Source organism: Alligator sinensis, unplaced genomic scaffold, assembly GCF_000455745.1.
Source record: "Alligator sinensis unplaced genomic scaffold, ASM45574v1 scaffold28_1, whole genome shotgun sequence".
Classification (NCBI taxonomy): domain Eukaryota; kingdom Metazoa; phylum Chordata; order Crocodylia; family Alligatoridae; genus Alligator; species Alligator sinensis.
The window spans coordinates 849,472-867,232 of NW_005842133.1; the positions used below are offsets into that span (position 1 = coordinate 849,472).

Sequence of the window (17,761 nt, forward strand, 5' to 3'; positions counted from 1 at the left end):
GGGGGTGTTAGTTTTTGGTGGTTTTTTTAATTGTGGGGATGCTCGGGGGGGAGGGGGCGGGCAATGAGAGACCGGGCAGGGAAGAGATCGGGGATCCAGGACTATGCCCTGCCCCACTTTTTTTCCATTTTGTTTTTTTTTGACCCCTGGATATCCAGGGGTCTAATTCTGGCTCCACCCTGCAAACTTGCAACATGGGGAACTTTTTCCCGTACGTGCCTCCTGCAGAGTCTCCAAGGGATTTGAGATGCTGCAAGAGGCACATGCGGGCTCGTCTGGATATAAAGGCACAATTCTAGGCCTTCACATCTTTAAAGAGAATAAATGGAGGGAGGATAAGCTTGAAACAGGGATAAAACTACAATAATGCACCAACACACAATTGGCAGAGATGATAACTAGAAAGTCTTCACAAGAACAGATAATGAAAACTTAAGAGAACTTTACCTGAGTTCTTATTAAATGAGACAAATGATGCTAATAGCTTTACTTGCTAATAAATGAAACAATGTTGTAACTGAAAGGTAAATGTTAATACCACTACATGTTACAGGTATTATGCAATTGCATGATTAATTACGCAATTACCTAGATACAACCAACATGCGCAAAGTAGCTATCACACAATAAAAATCTCCAACTAGCTATAAAGTTAAACCTTGAAAATGTGTACTAACTTTATAACTGGTTGCTATGGGGCTTTAACTTGAACATGTAGCAAGGTCTTCCCTGCAGCTGGGAGCCCTGTCAGCTGACATGGCTCCCACCTGCAGGGGTGCACCATGCCTAGCTAAAAAACCCCCAAGCCCTAGGGATCACGGCAACTGTAATCCCCAGGGTCTAGGAGCTTCATGCACCCCTGAGCCCTATGGATTGCAGCAGCTGTAATAATCAGGTTCTGGGGCCTTCACACACCGCCAGACCCAGGGGATCCTGGCTGCCATGATCTCTAGGACTCCAGGGGTGATCCCCCCACCCCCAGGGTGCAGGAAACCTCACAAATTCTCTGGCCCCTGCAGTGATCCCCAGAAGTTTCCCACGCCCCCAGGGCAGGGGGGATCACTGCTGCAGCAACAATCCTCCAGCCTGGGGGTAAAGGGGCAACCCCAAAGCTGGGGTGTGTGGGACTCCCAGCCATGGGAGCTTGCTTCTTGCCAGAGCAGAGGGAGCCTGTAATCAGGCTCTCCATACACCAACAATAAGGTACAATAGGATCTAATACATAATCCCACGAACACGCCACTTTCCATGCACATTTGACACGGTAGGAAGTGTAACAATGTGAATCATGCAAGAGAACCCATTGTGCTTTTACCTGCATGTGTAAAGGGGGCCTAAAGTGTTCTATAAAATAGGTATTTGTCAATCCTGATATTTACTTCTAAGAGAAAAGTGAAAATACTAGGATTTGTAAGCTCAAAACCCATTTATGCATTTCAGCATGCTGTAAAAGCCTTTAAATGTAATTTTAATGATGGAGTTTTAGATTCAGTATTTTAGCTTTTAGTGAAGTTTTATAAATGAAGATCATACCTTGATATTTGGCATGATTTAACAATCATGTTATTATAAATTGTTTTTTGGGGGGGAGGAATAAAGAGTCAGAAAAATATCTATTTTATATGTCTTGTCTTAGAAATGAGGGAGTCAAGATAGGGATGAAGACTGGTCACAGTGCCTTATGTACAGAAGCGGAGTCACTAATGTTCTATGAAAATGTCCCTCAATCTCCTACCGAGAAGTACGGAGATTATTGTTGCTGTCCAAAAACAGTTAGACTAAGTACAAACAGTCAAAAAGCCCAGGCTGAATCAATTAAATCTTTGCAGATTTCTCTAAACTGCCTAGATTGAACCGATAAGAAAGTAAACTGACATTCACTTTTCAAACCGGAAAGGCAGCCAGACCCCTGTAGTGGCCCATACTAGCTAGAGGTGATGCTAGAGCATGCCTCCCAGCCCACCGGCCACTGCAGAGAGCCCAGAGCCTGGCCATTCCCCCAGCCACACCATCTCCTCAGTCTCCAGCTGGCTAAGGAGCAGGCCCCCTGCCCTGGCACCAGAACCCCAGCTGGGGTCTCCCCAACACAGGGGAAGGGGGGAAGCCACCAGCAGGGCATTTCGCCCTCTCTCCTTCAGTCCCAGAGTCCCTCTCATCACACCCCCTCCTTAGCCCAGGCAGGCTCAGGAAAGGATGTTGAGAGAAACAGCGCCCCACCAGACCACCAGCTGGGGTCTTCCTAACAAAGGGGGCAGAGAGGAAGGCCCCAGTGGCCAGCTGCGGAGAGAGTGGGAGAGAACCCCCCCCCCCAAGCTCTAGACCCCCAGCTGGGTTGTGTCCAGCATGGGTAGAGCCTACATTTTGCCCCCCCCACCACTTCTGCCAGCAGAGGAGAGCATAGCCAGGTGATCAGGCGGGAGGAGTACAGCCCTCACCCAACCTGTGCCAGGCACAGCCCAGCTAGAAATTCGGAGCCAGGTGAGGGGGAAGCTCTTAGTGGAGGCTTCACTCCCCCCACCTGAGCAAAAACCAGGACCTAGGCTGATCACCTGGCCATGTCCCCTTCTCAGCCAACAGGCTGGCTGAGAAGGAAGTGGGGGGGGGGGGGGGGAGGGGAACCCCGCCCCCCGCCCCCCCCAGACCCCGGCCAGGCTGTGTCTGGCAGCAGTGGCTAAGGAAGGGGGTGGGGAAGAGGTGTGGGGGGAAGCCCAGAGTGGGGAGCCAGGCTGATCCCCCAGGCTAAGGTGGGGGTGGGGCCAGGGGAATCACCTGGCTCCCAGCTGTGGGGAATCGGATGCTGGAGGACTGCGAGTCAACTTGAATTGGGAGGGAATCTGGGGCAGAAGTTCCATAAACCAGTTTTACCTGGATGAATGTAGTATCAGACTTAATTAAATCTGATACTACATTCATCCATGTTTATCTTAAACCAGTTTCAGCCACTTTGAAACTGTTTTTTATGCACTGAATTTCTGTTCTGTTACAGGTTTAAACTGGTTCCTGATCGCTTAAATCAGTTTATGTGTAATTTCTGTCGCTAGGCTTACAGATAACATCTGCACATACACATGTATGCATATGCATCTGAAGACTTCTCCCAGGAAAAAAATGTAGCATATCTATCACTAATCCTACTCTTTCAGGTTGGGGAAGAATATCCCCCTTAAGAGGCTGCCCACAACCTGGAAAACTGTTTTCTTGTCTTGTCTCATATTTCATAGCTGCATGCTATGAATTTATAAAGTGAAAGCATCCAGTACCATCTGGTTACCCTGGTTTCCTACACTCTCCTGCAGTTCAGCCAGAACAACAGATAGTGATCCCTCCAAATAACGAGACTACAGCAGGGACTAATAACCCATTTCACTTCCATGCATTGGATTTCATTGTGAAAGTTCTGTTGTTCCTTAGGAATTATATGAATTATAAAAGAGCATTCACCTACCTACTTCTCAGTTTAGGTATGTTTCTAACCCTTGATTTGAGGTCAATGAAGAGAGAGAAGAAATTAATATGTTAAAGAGTCAGGCCAGGTGTCATAGAAAAGTTTTTAAATTTCTTCAATACACTTACACACCTCTAGCCAGCTAATAAGAACAGCCTTTCCGGATGTTTACATAACACAGGCAATTATCTCAAAAACAGTTACATGAATTGCCAAGTAGCATGCAAATCATGTGTAAGAAAAGGAACTTCAATCCATTTTGGTACCTTAATATTCATAAACAGAGACACGATTGCCTGCTAATGAGTGCATTCAGGTGTTTCGTGGTTACAACATTATCACGATCTGCTTTCAGAACGGCTCTGAAGATTCCATACTGGAAACTGACAAGATACTTAACGCTTTCACCAATCATTAAAACACAGTGCCACAGTACAGCATGCTCTGGACTGCACAACTGTCTTTTCATAAAGTGGTACGTTTTCACACAGTCGTCAGAAACTGTTGCAGGGTAGCAACAGCTGCCAGCAACGCAGCCAAAAGGGTCTATGGGGTCAAGCTCAATGATATCAACACAGAATTTAATCCTGAAGGCCTGTTTAGATGCATGTTTACTCAAATCTAGAAATTTAGAAATTATATGAATGACTCATTGTTGACCAGTTGCTGCCAACCAACTATAAGAAGTAAAGCGAACAGCCCATATGTATATATCTATTACTCAAAACAGTCAAATCAATCAGTTGAAACAAGATGTACATACAGCTTACTCTTCTGTCTCCACTACAGCCATGGTACAGTAACTAATTTGGTAACACAGATTAAATGTAAAAGCTATGGACACCTACAATCACTGGTCAGCCTTAGAAAAATATTACAATATTAACTATCACAATCCAATTATGCAGGATAAATTTTGAAAGTACTGGCAGGATTAGTGGCTTTCAATAGCATCATTGACATGGATAAATCCCTAAGTACCACTTGACCAATCTTCCACGTAAACTGAACTTTCATTCTGATTGATTTTTATTTTATTAAACACCAAAGCAAGGCCACTCCCAGAGACATGCAGAAAATGTCATTTCAAGGGATTGTGCTCAATCCCATGGCTTCATTTTAACTCTCATAACACTCTGAGACAACCAGAAGATCTCTCTTTCCAATTTCCGTCTTGAAGACCATTCAGAATCTTTCTTGGCACCAACATGAGAGGATAGGCTGAACTTAGGTTAATTCCTTGTCCTCCTGAACCAGGAAATGCTGTTACACTCAGTCACAGCCCTCTCTGCTGATGTTAAAACTAATGCTTAGTAAACAATTAAAATTATGTATTGCTTATTTTGAAATTCTTCTACTGAAATTCAGCTGACATCACTTAACATAGCTAGAGGAACCAAGGAAAATATTTTCTCTATAAATTGACAGCAAAACATTTAGTGCTGCAATATAGTGTTTTCTTGGATACTTAGTTGGACTTAACTGATTACCTGAAGAAGAGAAGAAACAAGTTTACTTGGCAAAATATAATTTAGGTATAAATCAAACACTGCTGTACTGATTCCTTATGTGTAAAGCCAATAAAGAGTTGCCTGGTCGCAACAGCATGACAGCTAGTTATTTTATCTTTCCTAACTAACACTTTACTTTATCATTGTCATAGTCTGCTACAGTTATATATAGAAAAACACTGAACATCTTTGTCAACTGAAGAAAAATCAAGAGGTAACAATAGCCTAGTTCAAACATATGTCAGTGAATGATTCATCTGAGTTTGACCTCAGGTTGATTTTGAAATGCAGAAAATAAGAGCAGTTGAAAGAAAACCAACACTTTCACATACATATTTAGTCAAATATTTTATAAGATTTAAAATAAATGTACTCAGAAAATTAAGAATAATGTTCCTAAAAAAAATAAGGAGCCCATTTTACAGAAAAAGATACGAAATACTCAGATCACTAATGAAAAATGTGAGTTCAAAAACCATATAAACCATTTCTCCATCCTAGCAAATCAATATGGTACATGAATGCAAAAGAGTACGTTTGTTTCCGAAAACACATCAGTGGACAAAAGTTGATTTACTACAGTTCATTTGCACAGTTATAGTACTCATGAGCTGCTGGGCCTCTATATAATTTGTGTTTTAAGTTATAATGTATTCTGCTCCAGAACATACAGAATAAAAGAAGATATAGCCATTGGAAGACTCCCCCAAATCCATTATATTTCATTATTTATGCTAAATTTCTTCAAAATATACCTCACAAAGAAACACTCTGGTGCATAAGCAGAACACTATGATAAATCTGTTGTGCATAACAACAAATCTCCTCCATACTTAGTTTTTCCTACCTTTAGTAATTTCTGCACTTTCTTTATGGCTTGACTCATTTCCTTAGGATGGCTTATCATATGCATGTAACCACCACCCAAGTGGAGCACAAATAAGCATATAATTTTGGTAAATGTGTAAATAAATCTTTGCAACACTGATTTCATCTGCATCTTTTACTAAACACTTAAACATAAGAGTATAGTTTTCCACTATTCCAGCAAAAAATGAAAAGAAAAAGAAGTTAAAGCCTAGTGCAATGGCACATTTACTGTAAGAGACAGACAACAAACCCATTATTTACACTGCCTAACGCTTTCCATTACATATTTAAATGACTTTTTGTTTGGTTTTTTGAGGAGATGTAACACCTTCAACATCAGGAATTTTAAATTCAGTAGGATGATAGCCCTGGAGTTAGAAAGGCTACTTTTGTTTGTTTGTTATAAAAAGCCATTCAGATGTGCATTATAAACTGTCAGAAATCATTTCCTGCCTGTGTTTCACTCAGTGGGGTTTGCTAGAGATTTGCTGCTAAAATTCTTGAACAGTGATTATTCTGCCATAACACATATATAAGGGGAGGGACCCAAATGTTATTAAACAAGGGGGGATGGGGAATACCTTATGTTTAAATAATGCAAAAGGGTAAAACTGCTCCAAAAGAAAACATCAGAATTGAATTGAAGCTACGTACAAATACTAAATTTGCTACTCTTATAGAAACATTTCCATCACTTTTTCCATCAGAAAACACTGGTTTGTAATAAGCGTGCCAGAAAATATCGAAAGAGAAGGTTTTGACCTTTTTTGGAACAAACTAAGTGGTAATACCAATTTGGCTTCTATCAACATAACCTTCAGGTGTCCGTAACTTTTCTTGCCTGTAAACAAAACCCTGAGTTTCTGGGGTCAAGTTAAATGATATCCATGAGCAAGGTAAGTTCTCTAATGGCACAGTGCTACTAGTACTCTGTGTGATATGTGTACCAATGCAAACAGTTCTCCAGCAAGTCAAAATGCCACTGTGTCATTGTGTCCATGACAGTAGCTCAGTGAACTGAATACAACTTAACTCAATTCAGCTCGGCTCCCTAAAGGAAGTTAGCCACCAACCTTGAAATCCCCAACATGTTTTGAAAATGTCTTTCTTCCTACAAGCCCATGCTAATAAGAAATTTCACGTGCAGCTAAAGCTCCGGCTAAATTTTGTGTTGCTGACTAGATATGGAAAGAAGCCTTGGATGTGTCTGATCTGATCGGGGGGTTGAGGGAGGGAGGGAGGGAGAGAAGGAAGTGGCTGTCTGATTATTTACCAGTGACCACAGCTGAAGCATAATCGTGCCCTTTCCAAATCTATTGAAATGCTGACTTATCAGGAGGAAAAAGATGGGGGCAGTATTCTCAGAGCTACCCAAGAGTTAACACTCAAAAATTAATATCAAAGATTAGCTATGACTGGAATACCAAAATAGCAAAATATAAACACCTCTCAGACTAGCTATAAGTGAAAAGCAGTTATACATGTACCCTAGCTAAAACAGGGGGTGCACCCCCTACTCAGGATTATATGATTTTGCATGAATCATATAATCCTGAAATTTGGGAAACAAAAAAAAAAAGGACGGTTTCGCATTTGGAGGATGTTAAACACATTTCTTTAAAGGAACATTTTGACTGCTAGATGAGCCAGACAAGAGTAACAGAGCTCTTTTCTGTTCATTTTTTCAGTCAGTCACTGAAATAGATTGCCATTCTTATTTTAAAAACAGTGTTAGTCTTGTTGTCCCAATGTCCTGACAGAACAGTGAGGTAGAGAGGCAGTTTATGGGCCACTAAAGAAATTGTTTATTAGGAAGGTAAAACATGTCTTGATTTAAAAGAAAGCATTTATTCTCCAGCATTTCTCCTAGCAGTTAATAAACCACTCTACCTTCCTGTGCAAAATACCATCGCTTGGTCTTTCTCTACGAGCATGCATGTTCAAACACAGCATAAATATCATACTGAATTGCTGTGGGCTTGAAAAGATACCATAAATTAAATCAAAGCAAAAATTATTGAGTTGCTGGCTTTTTCTCCACCAAAGTCCCTTAACTCAATCAGCTCCTCAGACAGTGCTTGCTACTAGAAGATTTAGGCTTCTTAAACAAAAAATAAAACCGTTTGACAATGTTATTTTTAAAAACCCTTATTGCCCTCAAAATGAAAAAAACTCATGGAACAGAAGAGATTTTAATGCCTGCTTTTTTCCACTTTGAAGTCTTATCAAAGAAGAACACAAATGTGAAAGTATGCCATTCTGTACAACTGCCCACAAGGAAAGTTCCACTTACATGTTGCCCTCAATTCAAGCATGCCACATGAACTACCTATTAGAGCTGGATACACAATTTATTCCTGCCAATTAGCACAACTACTCATACCAAAACAAGCATTTCAGGAGTTGTCTAGACATTCTCTATATATCACAGATTATAAAAGCTAATAGTAAAGTGTCAGCTCATTAAATTTTGCAAAAACATCTTCAAATATATAGGTCAAGTACCATCGAATTCAACAACTGGGACACAGTTATCACTGAGCAGAGAACTGTGCTCAGAGCAGATCATCTACAAACTTTTCTTTTTGTATCCAAAAAATAATGCCACACATACAACACCTACCAACTCCAGGAGCAGACTGAGGCTCTTCTTTATGAGGAAGAAAAGAAAACATGACACCAGAAAATCCCAGGAGAATACGGGCAGTTACGAGACGGAGGAAGTATAAATCTTATTGCAACTCCAGGATGCATTTGAATGGTACATGCAGAAAATGGTCTTCATCTACCCACCCCCTCATGACCTCAAAATAACTGCAGTTCTGCTGCTAAAACTGAAGAAAGATAAGGGTGCTGTGAGCACCTAATCCACATCCCCAAGAAGCTAAATGAGAACAAAAGAAATCACAAAAGAAAAGAGATATCATTCAATCCAATGCACATCCTTTGTGGAGAACAGAAAATTGAAATGAACAAAAAAGAATCTCACTTCTATTGGGGAACAATAGATCTGGTATATGGTATATGTGTGTGTGTGTGTGTGTGTGTGTGTGTGTGTGTGTGTGTGTGTGTGTGTGTATATATATATAGAATTGATATAATTTCTACCTTCCTGTGTCTCCATTTCCCCATATGTAAATTAAATTCTTTTTTTTTCCTTTCAGAAAGTATGGACTGGAAAAAAAGCATATCGAGAATTACAGGTACATTAACAGTACATAGATCAGTGGATCTCAATCTTTATAGATTCAAAGCACCTCTCAGAAAATGCCAGCTCTTAGCTTTCTTTAACTTCTTTTTGAACATAATGGGTTCCTATTTGAAATCTCTGAGTTTAACTTGTGAATCATGTGTAGGTGTTTGTGGACCTAACTCTGCTAATATTTTTGTGACATGCTGCAGCACCCTTAAAAAGATATCACAGCACCCCTAGGTGCTGTGTAACCCTGCTTGAGAATTGCTGATGTAGATATTAGTTGATCTTGAGAAAAGAAACTAAACCGAATGCTCCAGACCACTGGCTGGCAACCCCCAGCCTGCAGGTCAGAAGCACTACACCAAACAATTTTATTTAGCCCACAAAGACCAGATACTGGCAGCCTTTTGGCAGCTGGGGGAAGTGGCGACAGTGGCCCTTCACAGCAGAGAGAAACAGTGGAGGTGGCTGGGTCAGAAATGCTGGCCCACCTTGGACAGAGTGGTCTTACTATGCCCTGTCACTGCTAAGGAAGCTGCCAACCCCTGTTCTAGATGTTACTGAGACCCTGATAACTAGTCTTTCAAAATGGCTCAGCAGCCCACATCTGCCAAAGTCAGAAAAATATTTGAGTGTTAAGAGAGCTCCAGCATGACGTATGCACCAGGAAATCCAGTCAAATATCTTTTAAGAATGCTCATTATCCTTTACTTCTCATTTGACACATGGGCTAAGTATAGACAGTCAAAAAGCCTGAGGCTGAATCAAGTCAATCCTTGCAGATTAGTTTAATCTGCGTAGACTGAACCAATAAGCAAGTGAACAGACATTTACTTTTGATTCCAGAAATACAGCCACAAGCCTGCAGTCGCCCATGTCAGAAGCCAGGGGGATGCTAAAACATGCTTCCCTGCTCAGCTGGAGCAACAGCTTGGGCCAAAGCTAATCCACCCACTGTGAAGGGAGGTTTGTGAAGGAGGTACAAAGCATCCTGGGATGCTGGGGGACTGTGAGTTAACTTGAATTTGGAAGGGATCTAGGACAGAAGTTCAATAAACCGATTTAACCTGAATCAGTTAAGTGTGATACTACATCCATCCAGGCTTATCTTAAACCAGTTTGGGCCATTTTGAAAGCAGTTTATGTGCACTGAACTTCTGTTGTGTTACAGATTTGAACTGGTTTCTGATCACCTATGCCAGTTTATGTGTAATTTCTGTCCCTAGCCCTGATGTAAAAAGTAAATTCTCTAGTTCAAAGCTGCAAGAAAGGGAAGGTTCTTCCATATGAAATTAGTAGCAGTAACCATCATAGAATGCATGTAATTTTGTTAGTTGAGTTACAACTTTGATCATTGGTGTATTTTCTAACAGTTTCAGGTTATGATTTTATTTCCAAAATAGTCTTTTCCAATAACATGAGGTAACTAGTAAGGTAGTCTTAGCTTAGTACTAAGCTAGACAAAGAATTATACCCAGTCTGGATCCTCAAGCAGTCAGAAGGAAGGGGGGGGGGGGGGGGGTGAGTTAGACCAACCATTCCAGCAGAGCATGCTATGCAATATTTCCTTATACGGGCAAGCAAAAGGAAGACAAGCAACTAAGAAATTAGCTAGTAAATGACAGGCAATTATTCTTGAGAATCCACCTCATCTCTTCCTTCTAAAATCAATTCTTCCTGGCACTTTCTGCAGCTTCAAATGAATTCTTCCTGGCACTTTGTGCAACTTCAGAGACAGAAAACTGGGGATGCCCCAGCTACTCATCTTCATTTTTTTTCCAGATCTCTTCATACAAGAAATCAAGGAAGATCACAGCCATCAAAGCCTAATCCAGACCCTTTTACTTTTAGTCCAAAGAGTCATCAGTTTCATCTTATCCCTAACTTCCATTCTAAGAACTACAAAAAAAGGGTATTGTGATATTGTTTTTCCATCATAAAGGAGTTGTAAATGACTACTTTAAAAAATAAATATTCAAAGCTAAGAATAAAGAGGATGCTAATTCCACTCTAATAAAATGGGGAATTATTAAATTATCACCTCCCTCCCTATCTCACTAAGAACAGTGGAGCATAGAAAACAGAGAATACTGCATCTTATTGTGTGGACAAACAACTTATACCAAGTTAAAATGTGGGGGTTACCTACTGCATTGTAAGTTGAGCCACAGTAACTGCTTCACATTCCCTCCACTCCATGGGAAATGGATACTATATTATGCTATTCAGCAGACACATAGTAGGACTGTGCAAAGCTTCAGTCACTGATTCGAATTGGAGGAGATTCGTCTGGATTTGGCAGCCGAATCTCTCAATCCGAATTGAATCAGGAGACCCATTAATCTCTCTGAATTGCATCGGAAACCTCCGATTCAATTCAGACAGATTCAACGATTCGGCCACAGACACAGCTTTATATGTTTTTTCTACGTAACTCAAGGTACCAGGCACGGCTCATGAACGCCGAGATGGTGGGGTGGATGGAGTGTCCCCTGCACTCCCGGTGGCGGACCCAGAAGTGGACCAGAAGTACTTCTGATCCACTTCCGGGTCCACTGCCGAGCATGCGGGGGGGCCGCCCTGCGCTCCTGTGGGATGCTCCATCTGCCCCACCATCTCAGAGTTCACAAGCTGTGCTTGGTACCTCGAGGTAGAGAGGAAAGGCATATAAAGCTGTGTCTATGGCCGAATCACCGATTCTCCAAATCAGAATCGAATCTTCAGATTTAGATTCAGCTGAATCGAATCTGGATAGTGATCCGAATCAGTTAATCAAATCATTGTCCCCCGAACTGGGCTGAATCAAATATGGCCTGCTTCACACACCCCTAGCACATGGTAATTTCCCCTGCCACTCCTTTTAACCTCTGTAAAATTGCTTATCTGCCTACACTCTTAAACTAAGCTCACCAGATTTCAAGACTGAAAACGTAGTCAAGCAAAAACCACAAAACAAGAGCAACTTCAAAACCTAGCCACTATCAACCTAGCTAAATTCTAGCATGAATACTTCAAGAAACCATATCAGGAATCCCCCCCAATATTGGTTTCTTCAGTCGCTGTCCCGTTCCCCCCCCCGCCTACCGTGTAAGCCAAAATTGTCAAAGGTTGGGACGGATACCTATCTTTTTCTATTTATTAGACTAGTTGGAACGTTGTAAAGCTATCAACTAAAGTGAAAGAAATTGGAATTCATGACATTCCAGTCTTTTAGACATCCTTCAGAAAAAAACACCCTAATTTTTGTAATGTTGGCACAAAAAATAGAATTATCATATGGGTTTATTATTATTTCAAGTAGAAATCAACCACAATTATCCAGGTGTCATTTCTGATGGAAGTCTTGCACAGGGTTCTGTCTAGATAATGGACAGGCACTAACTATATACCTCAGCACAAGAACAAGAGAACAAGATTAGGAGACCAGAATTTCTGTAGGTTTGCAAACCAAAATTCAGTGTAACCTGTCAGGAAATCATGTGTGACATTTGGGCAGAAGCTATTGCTTATTTCTTTTCCTACCTATTCAGGCTAGGATAGACTTCTTAGACCAGACCGGGTCTGCAGCTAGGAGACAGTAGCAATATTCTTAAGGCAATATATTTGATTTTCACAGGAGAAAAATAAATGGACCACAGATTCAACATAAAGTGAACAAATGGAGATTAAAATAATAATTAAAAAAATTACTAGATAAGGTAATAAAATAAAGTAATACGATGTCAACAACTGGTGAAGCACAAGTGAAATAGTGAAATATATAGTTATGACAAAACAAATTATCTAAAACCTAAAACATTTTAGATTTACAAAGCATATTTATTCATTATCTATATTACCACATTAACTATTCTTTCAAGTGGAGATTTTACTTTCTTATATCCTTTAAACTTTTAGATGTAATTATGAATGTTAATACTAACTTTGTTTTGAGTTATGACTGTGATAGCTGTCCACTGTTCACCTGAGAAAGTTTTGTCCTTTTTGAAACCTGGCATAAAACATTAGCCAACCTTCTCAAATTGTAAAAGCAATGATTTAATATTTAGAGTAGTTCAAAGAAATCCCACGTGCTACCATTTATCTAACCTTCAGCAAAAAAGCATTGGTAGAGGTCCATGCAGTGAACTGTACCTGATGCTCGTCACAGTCAGAAGGTGTATCCTGGTGTATAGCCATCTGATACTTGGCAAATAAAGCAGCTGACTGGCTGAAGGATGATTTGAACTGTGGGTCCTCAGAGGAGACAGGTACTAACCTCACCTTCAGAGCAAGGAAAATACAAACATAATGTTTAAGCGTATATATTCATATTACAAGCTTCTGAAGATGAGGCTAGTGTAAGATCTCCTCCTATCCATCTCAAAGCCTCAGCCATCAGTATTCTCTTTTACATGGGGTAAAGCAAGGGAACCCCATGTGATTGTAACTGTGATATTAACTAAACTGATATTTTAAATTAAAATTTACTTAATTCAGATGTATCCTCAGTATGGTACTATTTTTTTCCTTAGTGGTAACAAACAGCATAAGAAAACATACATTTTTTTCCTAGCTGTTTTCTAAATTGTTCTATGAAAACAAATGTCTTATTTTAATGGCACAGCCCTACTTAAATTGGTTTAATTATTTGTCTCCCATTTAGTGATCAAATATCCTTGCCTTTTCCCAAACTCCTGCAGTTTTTTTTCTGTTTAGTCTCAGAGAAATAATTTGCCTGGCAAGGTTAACCATTACATGCTGTCTGTTCATTATAACAATGTGTAATTTAGATGGAATGCACTTATTTCTTCTTCGAGTTTAAATCAGAAGTAAAATGCTTTAAACAACTCCTGTAAATCTTAAACTAGTATTCTTTTGTAGTAAAAAAGTGATAATTATTCTGCACATATTTTTGTTTATACTGCACTTGTCTTCCCCACACAAATACTCGCATTGAAGTTGATCAGAATTTGCCGCTTTGAAGTTAAGGATTTATCTGGCCCTCACCATATCACTATGCAAGTGATATGGTATTAAACCATTCCTATTAGCTTTATTATAGAACACTTCCAAATTATTTGAGACAAACCAAAGATATCTTTATATTTCTGGCTGCAGATCTGTGATACCTACAATAAGACATACAAACAGTTTGCACTTCCAGGACGTTGCTTTAATTTAATTCACTGTTCCCTTGGTTTTCCAGGCTTGCATTTGGTCATGTATTTACAGTGTAAATAATGGATATGAAATCCACATTTATTTCTCCCAGAGTCCATGCAAGACAAAATGGGGGGGAAGTTGAGGTTTTGCATAAAATTATATTTAGCCTTCTGACCTGACTTATAGTTGGTTTATCAGGTGGGTCCTTGTGAATAACCATCTGGTAACGTTTATAGAGCTGGTAAGACTCCTGAAATGTGGCTTTGAACTGGAAACTTTGTGGAGATGATCTCACCAACCTCACCTTCAGATACAGGTTAAAAATATTTTTTACTGCTATACCATGTAATAAGCATATGCACTACATAGTTCCTTTTGTATAAAAATTTGCAACAAAAACAGCAAACAAAAATACATTTGTACTTGCTGAAAGAAAGATCAGTGTTAAAACATCAAACTTAACATGCCAATTAATAAATTAACTCTCCAACCTTTCAGACTTTTCAGGTGTTACTTTAAAATACATGTTATTGGAATAGGTTCTCTTTTATTTTCAATGCATGAAACATGAAACTTAACAAAACCTCTACAGCAGAAACCTGTAAATATTGTTCAGTAACTGAAGCCAAGAAGTGAAGCATCATTCATCATTTTAAACACCCCCCTCCCCCCCCCCCCCACCTTTTATATTTCCTTCATCCTTTTAAACCCCCCCCCCCCCCCCCCCCCATCAGTTTTAAATGTGCTTATGCTGAAGGGTCAAATCATGGTAGAAAAGTATTGCAAAGCACACAAGGCCTTAGAAGTCTGAAGACTACAGTCTTTGGACAGAGACCACCCACTGATAGGGATAATTCCAAAGGAATTGACATTTTTCTTGTTAAAAAGGAATGAAAGTTGATGGCTCATCGCTTCTACTTCCTACCTGTTAGCTGTTGCAGGAATCACAAATTACCAAGGAGTTACAGAAGAATGCATCTGTCCCTTCTCTTCTACCCACATTCCAACTTTTTAAATTATAAAATGAAAATACATGAACTGGAGCTTTTAGTTTATACTGAAATATGACATCACATGAACAAACAGAACCTCAAGTCTGGGTCTCCAGAGATAATTAAGGCCATGTTCATTTTGAGAATACTTTAAATGCAATGTGGTTTTCAGTTTTGGGTTGGCTGTCTTTGCCCACCCGATCTACTGTGCCCCATAAAATAATCACTCTATAGCCATCCTTCCTTTTCCTCCAGGTCCTGTTCAGCTCGTATACCACGCCCCCTCCTATATGCCTGGCTTCCCCGCTTGCCAACTTTGCTTCCTTTTTAAAACAAGCACCCCCCTTTTCTTCCCAACTCCTCTGCAACTTAACCCATCAAGAACTAGAAGACTTGGAAAAAGAAGTTAAACACATGACAAAGCACTTCAAATCTTCATTATAATCTACTGTGGGTGAATTTTCTTTCACGCAATTAGTACAAAAAAAACGCACTGTACTTTTCAACTCCAGTTAAGATTTTCCAATGATACTATCCATGACAGTCAATAGTTCCCAGGCTATTGATTTCCTGTAAAGATGCCCTATCTTATATTCCAGGAATAAAAGTTTGCCCAGTATAAAAAAGAAAAAGAAAGAAAGCTCAAGAAGTTCTCCAGACTTCAAAACATGCCACCCGGTACCCATTATACTATTAAGTCTTTTGTAATTTATAAAATAGCTATAATGGCAGTCAATACACTTAGCTAAACAAAATTTACTCCCATAAGCTTTATGACCTGCTAAAGACCTTTATCTATATCAAATACAGTTACAGGACAGATGTTTGTGTTATCCTATCAATCCAGCTGCAAGAACAAGCCTTGCTTTCCCATCAGTTTCATTATTAAAGGTGGCTAAATAATTAGGTACTTCAGAAACACATGATGAATCTCTCTCTCTCTGTCTTTCAACACTCAGAAAATTCAGTCTTTTATTCGAAAATTGATTTCATACCCCATGACAAAATATTTTGTCAACTGCTGTAAAAGCCACAGCTAATATGAGTTACTCAGATTATAAGAGTCAGAGTGCCCTCTAGTGTCCCAATGAAATTCCTCACTACAGTACCACAAAGACTGACACCCTATTTTCTACCCCCTTAGATTTAAGATCTTTAAATCCTGAAAGGCGTTCTTAAAGTATATTTAAAAGTTGAAAAAGACTGCCAGCAAACCCTGGTAATAGCTCTGCAACTTTTGATCCTGAAAATATTACAGAAATTTTGACAAAAGTTGTCTCCCTCTAAAAGTACATATTCATAGTAAAAAAAAATTTCGGAAGCAGGAAAAAATAAATAAATGACCTCTCTACAAAGCATTTACCAGTGCTCCAACTTTTTTTTTTTAATTTTAAACGAGTCTCTTCCAGGTCAAATATTTCATCTAGCCTTTTCCCTAAAACCTGATTCCAATGGTAAAATAATTATTTTATTTATGGTTATTATAAATCAATAGTAATGTAATCACCAGTACCTCTAGCTGGTGTACGGCATCCTCAGGTAAAGAGCTAAAAATGAAATCTTCAATGCATTTTGCTTGATTTGGCTTGGATTCTGAGGTTTCAGAAAGTAAAACCTGAGGCTCCACTTGATGTAGAGGGTCTTCAACCATGCGTGTCTGGTTCTGAAGTAGTTTCTGCAATTTTCTTTCCCTCCGTATATCTTTTGCTTTTCGACAGGGTGGCTTGCTCAAATCAGCCCCTTTGCCTAGAGGGACATAAAGAAAAAATTAATCAAAGTTCACAGCAAGAAGAACAGTAGCAGCAGCATGAAAGATTTAAGTTGGTTACAAATAACACGTTGATTAAAATTGCAATAATTATATTTAAAAAAACACGGCATTTAGCTTGCAGTTTCTTTCATGTTCAGAATACTCTACAATCATTATCTAAGATGCTTCTGTGAAAGTCTGGAAATCGATACGGCATCTTCACTTAAATTATATGCAATTAATTTGGAAATCTCAGTTCAATCAATATAGTAGTTCCCCATCCTTTTTCTTTTTTTGACACTGAATTCAATTATCTGTTGTCCTAGGATTCTGTTTTATACCAATAGTTGCATCATTATAAGTTATCAGGGGGGTTGGCAGCTGAGAAGGAAACAGGCACCTGTAAGTATTTAGGTCAACTTGCAAGCAAAAGACAATAGAAATTACTAGAGGTGCACCAATAGATTTTGGGGGCTGATAGTGATAGCTGATATTTAAGGAGGCATATCAGTCAATACCAAGCTGATTTCTGTTACAGCTGTGTGCAGCTGGTAAGTTTATTGTGATGGAAGGGGAGGGAGGGAAGCAAGAGGCATCAGGGAGCAAATCAACGCCCCCCACGGTGAGGGAGGGAGCAGGGGCAGGTGTTGCCCAGCTAGGGTAGGGCAGGTGCAGGATGGAGCCACAGCTCATCAGGGACTGATCCCGCTGCTGCACGTGCCTGGGAGGCCATGGGTTGGGGGGGGTACCTCCGAATCTGTGCAGGGCAGAGACAGGGCTGCACCGGGCTCTTCTTGGCAGGGGTCGGGCTTGGGGCAGGTGGTGACAGCACTGGGAGGGGAGCTACAGAGC

At 40.0% G+C, this 17,761-nt stretch overlaps 1 protein-coding gene across 1 annotated transcript in view; it reads right to left on the reverse strand.

Annotated features, from left to right (window-relative positions):
- The window catches only part of ATE1 (arginyltransferase 1), a 180,198-nt gene that overhangs the window by 137,839 nt on the left and 24,598 nt on the right, over positions 1-17,761 (reverse strand). Inside the window, exons 7-9 of the mRNA XM_014520607.2 lie at positions 16,673-16,905; positions 14,343-14,471; positions 13,157-13,285 (exon numbers count right to left, since the gene is read on the reverse strand). Of these exons, the coding sequence (XP_014376093.1) occupies positions 13,157-13,285; positions 14,343-14,471; positions 16,673-16,905 (491 nt within the window). The remainder of the gene's footprint in view (positions 1-13,156; positions 13,286-14,342; positions 14,472-16,672; positions 16,906-17,761) is intronic.